The 12566-nt window shown below is 41.0% G+C and overlaps 1 protein-coding gene across 10 annotated transcripts in view; it reads right to left on the reverse strand.

Annotated features, from left to right (window-relative positions):
- Positions 1-2670: 2670 nt before the first annotated feature.
- cmss1 (cms1 ribosomal small subunit homolog) overlaps positions 2671-12566 on the reverse strand; it is a 239891-nt gene continuing 229995 nt past the window's right edge. For all 10 annotated transcript variants that reach the window (XM_078409575.1, XM_078409574.1, XM_078409573.1 and 7 more), the window contains 4 exons: positions 12316-12376; positions 11433-11520; positions 6575-6663; positions 2671-3274 (listed from right to left, as the gene is read on the reverse strand). In XM_078409575.1, coding sequence (XP_078265701.1) covers positions 3191-3274; positions 6575-6663; positions 11433-11520; positions 12316-12376 — 322 coding nt within the window. In that variant the 3' untranslated portion in view covers positions 2671-3190. The remainder of the gene's footprint in view (positions 3275-6574; positions 6664-11432; positions 11521-12315; positions 12377-12566) is intronic.

The raw sequence follows: 12566 nt of genomic DNA on the forward strand, positions 1-12566 counted from the left end.
AAGTAACACTAGCAAGTTTGCAGATGACACAAAGCTGGGTGGCAGTTTGAACTGCAACTGTTAGGAAGATTAGTCAAGCAGAATTTCCCCTTCATAAATCCATGCTGACTTGGACTAATCCTTTTACTGCTATCCAAATGCGCCGTTATTACCTCTTTCATGTGTAGAACCAGAGGCCACAGTTTAAGAATAAGTGGTAGGCCATTTAGATTGGAGATGAGGAAAATCTTTTTTACTCAGAAAGTTGTGAATCTGTGGAATTCTCTGTCACAGAAGGCAATGGAGGCAAATTCTCTGGATGCTTTCAAGAAAGAGTTAGGTAGAGCTATTAAAGATAGCAAAGTCAAGGGATATGGGGATAAGGCAGGAACGGAGTACTGATTGTGGATGATCAGCCATAATCACTGTGATGGGCGGTGCTGGCTCGAAGGGCCAAATGGCCTACTCCTGCACCTATTGTCTATTGAGTAAGGAACGATTATCATATCATATCATATCATATATATACAGCCGGAAACAGGCCTTTTCGGCCCTCCAAGTCCGTGCCGCCCAGCAATCCCCATACATTAACACTATCCTACACCCACTAGGGACAATTTTTTTTTTTACATTTACACAGCCAATTAACCTACATACCTGTACGTCTTTGGAGTGTGGGAGGAAACCGAAGATCTCGGAGAAAACCCACGCAGGTCACGGGGAGAACGTACAAACTCCTTACAGTGCAGCACCCGTAGTCAGGATCGAACCTGAGTCTCCGGCGCTGCATTCGCTGTAAAGCAGCAACTCTACCGCTGCGCTACCGTGCCGCCCTATGGGATGTTCCATTAAATTACAGAATTCTTACTGCATGGGCTAAATTGGATAGTTCCCAAAAATAGGCATGGGGATTGTACAATTACCCATGCATTTTCACTGTATTACAAGCATCAGTCAACGTTGAACCCCTCGAAACATACAGCGTCTCGAAAGCAATAACTGGACTGTTCTACGACTGCCATGTCTAGTAGCCAACCAATGTTGCACTTGGCTAGCAAAAATTAAAACTAGACTTTAACCTTTTGAAAACAATGTGAACTGTGGCTGGATCAAGCACTGTCAGGTTGGAGATGCCTGGGTAATTGTAAAGAATGCTGTAAACCAGGATGCAGCAGGATAAGGGATTTGCGGTGAGGAATGTGCAGTGCTCTTTCAGGAAATAATAATTGGTTTCCCAGCACCGCCACTCAGCTAATCCACTTCTCTTGTCAACCAACCTCAACAGCTGCAACCTGTGCAAAGATCTACGTTTCCTCAGCTCAGAACTGCGCAAGGTCATCCTGCAAAGACGCTTGCCGATTTTCTCTGCTGAAAGCCAGTAGCCTGATGTGTAAGCACTGCATAAGCACGACACTGCCAGGCCAGTACAAGAAAGGAAATGCACAAGGATGCTAAATTCTCCCAATGTAATGTGCATAATTTCATATATAAATTTAGTTTGGAATGTTTAAGTCAGGTTCTTTGTCAGCATTCTGATCGAGGGGAGGTGTGGTGCAGAATTGTAGTTAAATAGCACATTGGGTTGAGGTTACTGGAACTGGATTGAAATGATACGTTCCTGAATGGCCTGGACAGACACCTGTATCGGCACCTCTGTCCTTTGTCTTGAACTTCCTTCTCTTCATCTTTTTTCTCTTCAGCTTGTGATATAAAACCGGTACCAGAAAAATCACTTTCACCACGACAATGGTTACGTTTTTGATCTTTCGTTTCACGGCACAGTGGCGCAGGAGTAGAGTTGCTGCCCTACAGCGCCATAGACCCAGGTCCGATCCTGATTACGGGTGCTGTCTGTACAGAGTTTGTACATTCTCCCTGTGACTGTGTGGGGTTTCTCCGGCTGCTCCGGTTTCCTTCCACATCCCGAAGGCATGCAGGCTTGTAGTTTAATTGGCTTCTGTAAATTGCCCCAACTGTGTAGTAAGCGAAACTGGAATAACATGGAACTAGTTTCCGGTTTTCTCCGGGTGCTCCAGTTGCCTCCCACATCCCGAAGACGTACAGGTTTATAGGTTAATTAACCCCTGTAAATTGTCCCTGGTGTGCAGGATAGCACTAGTGTATAGGTGATCTTGGTCGACATGGACACGGTGAGCTGTAGGGCCTGTTTCCATGCCGTATCTTTAAAACTAAACACAGTTATTGTATTCATGCCGACCACCTGCAGAACAGATTTGTCTCAAACTCTGCCAAACAAATACCCTTTATTCCACAGCAGACTCATTTTGTTTTTCAGCAGTGTCTTAAATTCCGCAGGTATCAACGGGCTGCCACAGAACGATGGCAATGTGATGGTAGCCAGAATACCCAACATTGATCTCCAGCTGCACCTGAGAAGACCGAATGTCTTTCAATTCATTGACGAGGGCAGAATTGGTGCGCAACAAAGATTATTTGTATCTGTACAATTTCACAATTACAACACACCTTGCAGCAAGAGTATTATTCCCATTCAAGTAGATGTAAACTTAAAACCCAATGCTCAGTTATGTATTTACATGAACAAAATTGCTTAAAACTGAAATTTCCATTGATAAAATTTAAAAATGCAATAACCATGCAAAACAAATGAATTTGCAGTGTTAGTCTTCAAAAGCAGAGAGCCCCCAATGATACAGCAGATCCATCCTTTATTGCAAGTCACAGCCATTTGAAAACAACATTATTTTGATTTTCCAAATAACAGTTTCCTCATGAACGAAGGTCTAATGTTTAAGAGTTTTACAAGTGAATACAATACCACCAAAGATTTGCATGGTTTTCTGTTCGAGATTTTAACAATACAAACAGGAATCTCCATTACGTTAATTGACTTTTTTGATCACTTACACTGAACAAAGAATACTTGCATTGAAGCTGGTTCGAAATACTTTGATTACTAATTTTAATTAGCATCAGAACGTAAAGCAAAACATTATTTTAAAATGTTTGTATCAGTGTAGAGGTTCAAGATAAAAATAATTCACTTCACAAGACCCGAAACGTCACCTATTCCTGTCCCGCTGAGTTACTCCAGCATTTTGTGTCTAAGCTAATAAGAATGTTCTATGTTTTAATAAATTCTGAATTAAGAGGGAACCTTAATATTTCAAATGTCAAATTGTCTGTTTTTAAACAAAAGCAAACCAAGAGGTATCATCATTAAACGATGTCAGAAGAGGCCAAGTTTCACAGATCCACTTTTAATGACCGGCACGATACTTGTCTCCAGCAATTTCAATGTTTCCTTTTTCACCTACAATATAAAGATTGCGATTTAGCTCAAAATGACATTAATTGTATACGGTTCTGATCTTATACAGAAAATAATCAGCTTCTAAAGATGAAGGTAATGGTCAATGAAGTGCAAACAATAAATTAATTTCACACATTAAGAGAATGAATAACTGATTATACAATGAAATGTTAATTCAAATTATATCTATACATCCAAGGGGAATGGTATATATTGAGAATGTTTAACATAGAACATAGAATAGTACAATGTAGAGACAGGTTCTTCAGTTCACAATGTCCATGCTGAACATGATGCCACGTTAATCTCCTCTGACTGCATATGATCCATATCCCTCTATTCTAGGGATCTCCAAACTATGGCTCGCGGCGAGCTCTTAGGCGGCAGGGACTGGAGGCAGAAGCTGCCGGCGAAGGTACACCAGAGAGCGGATCGCCACCGACCCAGAGCCGGGACAAGGCGAGAGATCGCAGTGCCCGCTCGCAAACAACAAACTCAAGGAAACTTCCCTCCTCGCCGCCACCACCGCTGTCACTCACCCCGGGGAGAGAGAGAGGGGGGGGGGGGGGGGGGGGGGGGAGAGAGTCAGGGTAGAGGGAGCAGCGGGTGAGAGCGGGAGTGCGGGAAGGGGGAGGGTGTCAGAGGGTCCGGTGAAGGAGCGCCGCCACTTGCTCCCTCCCTCTCCCTCTCCCCCCTCTCCCTTTCTCCCAGAGCCAGCGAGATCTGCTCCACTCTCTTCCCCGTCCTCAAATGCAGCGAAATAAGAACAAACACAAGTGAAACTTCCCTCCTCGCCGCCGCCGCTCACCCCAGGGATGAGGGGCTTCTGAACAACAACTACACTTGTGTCTGTTCTTAGAGGGAGACAGGGCCGGGGAAGAGAGTGGAGGAGCGGCACAGATCTCGCTTGCTCTGGGAGAGAGGGAGAGGGGAGAGAGGGAAAGAGAGAGGGATGGAGCAGCTCCCACAAGTGGCGGCGTTCCTTCACCGGACCCTCTAACACACTCCCCCTCCCCGCGCTCCCACTCTCACCTGCTGCTTCCTCTACCCCGACTCTCCCCCCACCTCTCTCTCTCCCCCCCCCCCAACTCTCTCTCCCCTCCCACCTCTCTACCCCTCTCTCTCTTTCTCCCCTAGTGGTGGTCACTGTATTTTTTCTGTTTTTCAATAATTGTATACCTACGGTATATATATATACATTCCAATATTTCACGCTCTTTTTTAAAATTTAATATTATTTATTTAAAGCCATATAAACCTAGTGTAAACTAACCTAATCTAACCTAACCTAGTTTAACCTTTCTTAATCTAATCTAACATATCCAAGTCTAAACTCTTTTGAGTTCATTAAATTTATAAAACTCACACTTCTTTATTTTTTCCTACGGCCCGCAAAAATGTGCCAAATATATAATGTGGCCCTCATGCTGAAAAGTTTGGAGGCCCCTGCTCTATTCCCTGCATACCCATGTGCCTATCAAAAAGCCACTTTAATGCCACTATCGTATTTACCTCCACCACCATCCATGGCAACAAGTTCCAGGCATCCACCACTCTTTGTTTAAAAATCTTGCCCCACACATCTCCTTTAAACTTTGCCCCTCTGACCTGAAAGCTGCGCCTTTGAGTCTTTGACATTTGCATCCGAGGAAAAATGATCTGACTTCTACCCTAACTACACCTCTCATACTTTAATATAGTTCCATCATGTCTCCCTTTAACCTCCAATGCTCCTTTGAAAATAATTCAAGTTTGTGCCACCATTCTTGATAGCTAATAGCCCCTAATCCAGGCATCGTTCTGGTAAACCTCATCTGCACCCTCTGCAATGCCTCCGAAAAATTGAGTGACCAAAACTGTTCATAATACTCCAAATGCGGCCTCACCAAAGTTTTATAAAGCTACAATATGTCTTCCTGACTCATACTCGATGCCTTGACGAATGAAGGCAAGCATTCTATCGGACTTCTTTGCCATTCTATATACTTGTGTTGCCACTTTCAGGGAGTTACAGGATCCTTCCTTACATCAATGTTGTTAAGAGTTTTGCCATTAACTAGATACTTTCCCCTTACTTTCAACCTCCCAAACTGCAATACCTCACATTTGCTAAGATTAAACTCTACCTGCCATTTCTCCACCCAACTCCGTTGTATACTGGGAAGTTGATTAACATTGGTTTGGCTCATAAAATAAATGCCACAAACTGTCGTTAATTCAAGTATTTTCAACCTGATTCAATTTCTGTAGCTTTACAGATACCTTTCTTGTAGTCTAAACCAGATCCACTTCACACTTTGCGTTACACTGGAGACAGTGCAGGCAAGGTAAAGTGCCTAAATTATGATCACAAGTTGAGCAGATTGGAGTTTAGAAGAATTGGAAGGTCAACATATTGAAACATGAGATCCTGAAGGAGCATGACAAGTTAGGTTGCTGAGAGGATATTTCTTCACATGGAGAAATATAGTAGTCTCCCTCAATTTAGTATTAGGGAACTTAATTTCAGAATAAGGAGTCTCCTTTGAAAATGGATTTGAGGGATAATTTATTTTCTTAGAGGACTGTAAATCACTCCACCCACAGAGAAGGACAGGTTTTTGGATTCAAGAGGTTTAAGGAAACGGGCGAGCACGTGGAACTGAGGCCAATTTCAGATCAGGTATGATCTAAATGAGTGAAGGGTAAGACTCCAGGGGCTATTTGGTCTATTTCTGCTCCGATTTCATTTTCTCACAGCAGATTTTTATTGTCACCTCATCTTTAATCTGGCAAGAAGATTGTGAACCCCACCCCTTTCCGGTTCTCAATTTTTATTGACCAGTTATTCTAATGGAATATTTCCTTTGTATAATATTCTGTTAACATGATGTTCACATTAGATTAGTTTCGCATTGTCAAATACTCTTTTTAACCTGCCAGTATATGAATTATCCAAAAACACAGCATATCCTGAATATCTCACTTTATGTTTTTTTATGTGCTATGGGTAGATTTAGCAGTTGCAATGAAAATTTTAAAAATGAAACAAACCATGATTCCATAGCGACCTGTTCTTGCCAATAATTACATCCATATTAGGACATTATACCAGATGTTAAATTCTATTACAAGTACAGCTACAACATGACCAGCATTTTCAAATGAATTATAGACAATGAGTTGGAACAAATTTATTGGGATTTGATGCAGTAGACTTTCATTATTAATTATTTAATAATGTTCATACTGAAATCTGGTATTTTATTTACACTTCTACAGAAACACGAGGTTATAGCTAATTTGGTAAATTATAGGTACCTCTGGAATATTCATTAGTCTCCTTAGCTTCTGATCTCGCCAATTCCAATCAAAGATGACATACTTCAGGGACTGCAGACTGAGTTCATCTGGTCAATATAAAAGAATGAATACTTAAATTTGTTAGTCATGATTATAATCATCCTAGAATTGAATTGTTAGTCATCAGTGATCTTTCAAGCACATCAGATTTTACATATTGCCCCTTACTAACACATGGTTCCTGTCAAGTGGCATCATTAATGATGATCAAAAGCAATGTGTTCACAATGACACAGATGTGGGAAACCTTCGTTAAAAGGGAAATGTAGTATATAAAATTTCTAGTTCTAATCTTTATCATGGACATGACATAATCTGAAATACATTAGACAAAATTATGCTTCAGTTTGACACAAGATCCACGAATTAACTATTAAACAGATGTGAGAAAATAGCGACATGAATTGCAAATTAAAACTTAGGTGAGGCAATGTTCCCTCATTGGCACTGGTGACAAAAAAAATACACACATATGTAAACCTGTAACTAGGTGTTGAAGTTAGACAATTTAATTATCTCACCTTCCAGAGAGGCCCATTTTAATTCCACTATCACATCCAACCCTCTCCCTCTGCCCTTGAATTCCATTCAAGTTGGACTATTATTTCTTTTGGCCTATTAGTTTTAAAGGAGTTATGGGGAGATAGGACTGACCCACAAGTTAAGGACCTAAATTAGGGCAAAGCCGACTTTCAAGGCAGTGGATGGGAACTTGCAGTGGGATGATTGGGAGAGTCTGTTTGCAGATAAGGAGACGGCTGGCAAGTGGGAGGCTTTCAAAAGTGAGGTAGCAAGAGTACAGGGGCAGCAGGGTCCTGCTAGGGTGAATGACAAGGCCAGCAAGTTGACAAGAGATGTGGAGGCTATGGTCAGGATAAAGGGGGCACATGTTAGAATTAAGCAGACAGGGTCAAGTGAAATGAGAATAAGAAACTGTGCTTTTTTTGTGACGTTGTGCTCTGTTAGAGTGATGTACAGCAACCCATAGCATCACTTGAAATGTTATATGCATAGCGACACCTTCCACATGACAAAAAAAGCAGTAATAAGAAGAGTAGGAGCATGCTTAAGAAGGGAATCAGAAGAGCAAAAAGAGGACAAAAAAGGGATCTGGCAGATAAGGTAACAGAAAGTCCCAGGAGTTTTTATAGATATATTAAGAGTGGACGAATGGCTAGTGAAAGACGAGGTCCCCTTAAAGATTAGTATGGTCATCTTTATGTAGAACCACAAGAGATGAGGGAGATATTAAATGAGTATTTCTTACCCGTTTTTACTGAAGAGATGACCATGGCAACTAAGGAACTGAGACTTATGAGTTGTGAAGCTTTAGATCATATGCAAATTACCAGAGAAGAGGTATTGGCAGTTTTAAAATGCATTAATATGGATAAATCTCCAGAGCCTGACAACATGCACCCTCAGACCTTGTGGAAAGCTGGGGATGAAATTGCAGAGATATTTGTATCATCTTCAGCCACAGATGAAGTTCTGGGTGACTGAAGGGTGGTTAATGTTGCACCATTATTTAAGAAGGGCAGCAAGGACAAGTGAGGGTACTACAGGCCGGTGAACCTGACCAAAGTGGTGGAAAAGTTGTTGAAGGCAATTCTTAGGGACAGGATTTACCAGTATTTAGAGAGCATGGACTGATTAGTGATAGTCAACATAGCTTTGTGTGTGGAAAATCATGTCTCAGGAATCTGGTAGAGAATTTGGAAGAGGTCACTCAGGATTGCCGAGAGCAGGGCAGTGGAGGTTGTTTGTATGCACTTCAACACGGTCTTTGATAAGGTCCCCGTGCGGTAGGCTGGTCTGGAAGATTGGACTCTATGGAATCCAAGATGAGCTAGCCAATTGGATTCAAAATTAGGTAGGAGGAAGGAATCAAAGTGTAGTTGTGGAGGGTTGTTTTTGCTGATCGGAGGCCTGTGATCAGTGAAGTGCTGTAGGGGTTGGCAGTATGTCCACTGTTATTTATTATCTAAATTAATGATTTGGTGGACAATGTGACTAACATTGTTAGTATATTTGCAGATGACATAAAAATAGGTGATATAGTGAACAATAAGGAAGGATCTCATCCTGCCAGAAGGAGGTTTACAGCAGTATGTAAATCAGTTGGGAAGGTGGGCCAAGAAATGACAAATGGAATTTGCCTCTTCCATTTGCCAAATGGAATTTAACTCTCACAAGTATGAGTTGTTGTTACCTTGTAATGTCAAACTAGGGCACCAATTACACAGTAAATAATAGACCACTGGGGAACGTTGTAGAAACGCGAGATATGGATGAACTGGTGTTTGGCTCCCTAAAATGTGAAAATCAGGTTGTCAGGGTGGTGAAGAAGGCACCTGGCACACTTGCCCATTTTGGGTAACATATTGTGTACAACAGGTGTTCAAGTGCGTGGTGAGATCACATTTAGAGTACTTTGCGCAGTTCTAGTTGCCCAGCTGAAAGAAGGATGTCTTTAAGTTAGAAATGGTGCAGAAGAGGATCACCTGGATGATACGTACTTGTAGGCTTGAATTGCAGGCTTGAAAGGCTGGATAGGCTGGGACTTTTGTTTTTGGAACCTAGGAGGCAGTGACCTTATTGAGGTGTACATGATCATAGAGGACATGGATAAAGTGAATGCTCAGTCTTTTTCCCAGGATAGAGGATTCTAAAACTAGAGTGCACAGGCTTAAGGCGAGAGATTTAAGAGGGACCTGAGGAACATCTTTTTCAGTCAGAGAGTACTCCATATCTGAAATGAGTTGTCAGAGAAAGTTATAAAGGTGGATACAGTTATGGCTTTTAAAATACATTGGAAATGTTTTGAGGGATATGGGCCAAATGCAGGCAAGTGGGATGAGCCCGAATGACCTGTTTCTATGTTGTATATCTCTATGACTCACACCTTCCAGTAATCTCAGAGTTATCAGTTTTATTTTTCATTTTCTTAAGATGAAACCCTTCCCTTTTATTCCCAGTTGATTCTTTGCCCTTTCCCCAACTATTATTGGCAGTGATCTACAAAATCAACATCCTTAAATATCGTTCCCAGTTTCTCGCATTCTCTCACCATCTACCCAACCCATCCTAAAAACTCTTGCGATCTATTTCACTTCCATCTCATAATATTAATATTCCTCTCCCTTTTCCTACTCCTTCATTACTCCTTTATTGTCACCCATTTCCAGCATCTGCATCCGTCCATAATATTTGTTGATTGCTTCCCTTTCTCTCCAACCTTTGTAGGCCATTCTTTACTTTCCTCTGCCCAATTTACTTGGATGTTTTCCCATCTCATCTCATCGCAGCTGCTAGTGGACTAAGCATCCTCTGGTATTAATAGGCTCCCAGGTGCTAATTCTGGCCTCTGCTTGGATAACAGAATTACAGAATCGTTCTGGCACAGAAAACAAATGTTCAGCTCGTTGAGCGATGCCAGCTGTTGGTAGAGAGACCTTGCCAATCCTCTTCACCTGTTTCAGCCTCCATAACATTCCAGACTCGAACACAGAACATAGAAAAGTACAGCTCAGGAACAGGCCCTTTGGCTAACAATGTCTGTGCCAAATATAGTGCCAAAATAAACTAATCTCATCTGCCTGCAAATTATTCATATCCTTCATATCCATATGCTTATTCTTTTCCAGATTCTTTTCACTAGAAGTACTCAATGGATTAGGTACTACCTGTAGGTATAAAAACAAAGTAAAAGTGCAGGTTGATAATTTTCATTGTGACCAGAAACCTATATAATTCAAACAGGTTTTAAATTACAGAGAAGGGGAGGTTTGAAGAGAACAGAGATAATGCCAATTATAGAAGGGAGATGAAGAGAGACTGAATGGTACAAAATGTCATGACACTGGCTATGAGTGAGTGATGAAGGAATAATTAGCTGCAGCTGATCTCTCTGGAGAAGATGGCAAGTTATCAACCTGCAATACTAACACCACTTTCCTCCCTTCAAGGGACTGCCTGACCTGCCCAATACTTCTACCGCACTCTGTTACACATCAATTTTGCAGCATAGAAACATGGAAAATAGGTGCAGGAGTAGGCCATTCGGCCCTTTGAGCCATTCAATATGATCATGACTGATCATCCAAAATCAGTTCCTTGTTCTGGCATTTTCCCCATATCCCCTGATTCCCTTAGCCCTAAGAGCTAAATCTAACTCTCTCTTGAAAACATCCAGTGAATTGGCCTCCACTACCTTCTGTGGCAGAGAATTCCACAGACTCACTACTCTCTGGTGAAAAAGATTTCCTCATCTCAGTCCTAAATGGCCTACCCCTTATTCTTAACCTGTGACCCCTGTCACACAACTCCTGGTTTGTATATTTTCCCTCTCCAAAAATGTACAGGTTTGTAGGAAGGGACTGCAGATGCTCAGTCTGAAGAAGGGTCTCGACCTGAAACGTTACCTATTCCTTTTCTCCAGAGATGCTGTCTGAACCGCTGAGTTACTCCTGCTTTTTGTGTCTATCTTACAGGTTTGTAGGTTGATTAGCTTGGTATAAATGTAAAATAGTCCCTCGTGTGTGTAGGATAGTGTTAATGTGCAGGGATCACTGGTCGGGGCAGATTCAGTGGGCCGAAGGGCCTGTTTCTGTGTGTATCTCTAAATCTCTAAAAAAAAAAACTATTTCCATTTACAGATCAGCAGCATGAGACATTATTGAGCAAGTCACATGATCAATTTTAATTACAGTACCAACTAAACAAGAAAAGTTAAATGTGAACAGACTAAAGCAGATTAACTCTGAATAGACTGAAAATGTAAAAGCAAACAATTAAAGAGTACAGGATTTCCTACCACGGTCTATCAGATTTCTAATCCGTCCAGGTGTTCCCACACCAATATGTACAACCCCTTTCGAAAGCCATTTTATTTGTTCTTCAATCTGGAAAAGAAAAATAACACAATTAGAATTTGTAATAAATGGTAAGAGAACAATGCAAAATTAGATTGTAAGTATGTATGATCTTAAAATATTCTGTTTTATTGCTAAATGACAAAGGGACAATTAATATAGCTCTGAGCTAATACTGGCAAAAGATCAGCCAGCAATCCTATTCCCTATTTCCTTAAATGCATCAAATGGAATCTCTTCTTTAAAAAATGAATGTGAAAAATTCCTAAATTTCCCATGAATGCTGGTGAATTTATTTTCATGTTTCTGTGCATATTGGAGAGGTCTGTACAATCCAATATGAACTTTTGAAGAGAAAGCAGAACATAGAACTGCACGATGCAGGAACAGGACCTTCGGCCCACTATGTCCGTGCTGAGCATAATGCCCTTAAATTACTCTTCTGGCTGCATCTGATCAATATCCCTCCATTCCCTGCATATCCATGTGTCTATCCAAAAGCCTTTTAAATGTCACTATCATATCTGCCTCCACCGTCACCCATAGCAGCACAATCCAGGCACCCACCAACTCTCTGTTTAAAAAACATGCCCCCACATAGTAAAGAGGTCCTCTTTAATTAAAAATGGAGAGGGGGAAATCTCTGCGATATTATAGTTCAATTATATTTTGTTAAATGTAAGCAGAATATTCCGAATGGTCATAAAGAGCAAATGGAAAGTTATTATTATTTTGCTGGTTTATAGTCAATTGCTGAAGAAGAGTGAAATGAAGCCACAATTAGAATTTGTATTATTTTAAAGTGGTAACGAGATTCATCTTTACCTTTATATGCTTGGCAAACAATTTTAGAGTCTTACAGTTGCCTTTAAAAGTTGCAATCAACCTGCCAAAACAAACACAATATAACTATAATTGTTCATGCCTGTTAAATATGTCAATGCTTGCATTTAAAAACCCCAGAGATGAACGTCATTTGACCTGTCAATGTTCAGGAGCGAAAATGGATGAAGAATATTATAACAAAGAATATTCGCAGAGGTGTCTCAAACTAAAGGGCTTAAGTTTAGGTTATG

Source organism: Rhinoraja longicauda, chromosome 12, assembly GCF_053455715.1.
Source record: "Rhinoraja longicauda isolate Sanriku21f chromosome 12, sRhiLon1.1, whole genome shotgun sequence".
NCBI classification, from domain to species: Eukaryota; Metazoa; Chordata; class Chondrichthyes; order Rajiformes; family Arhynchobatidae; genus Rhinoraja; species Rhinoraja longicauda.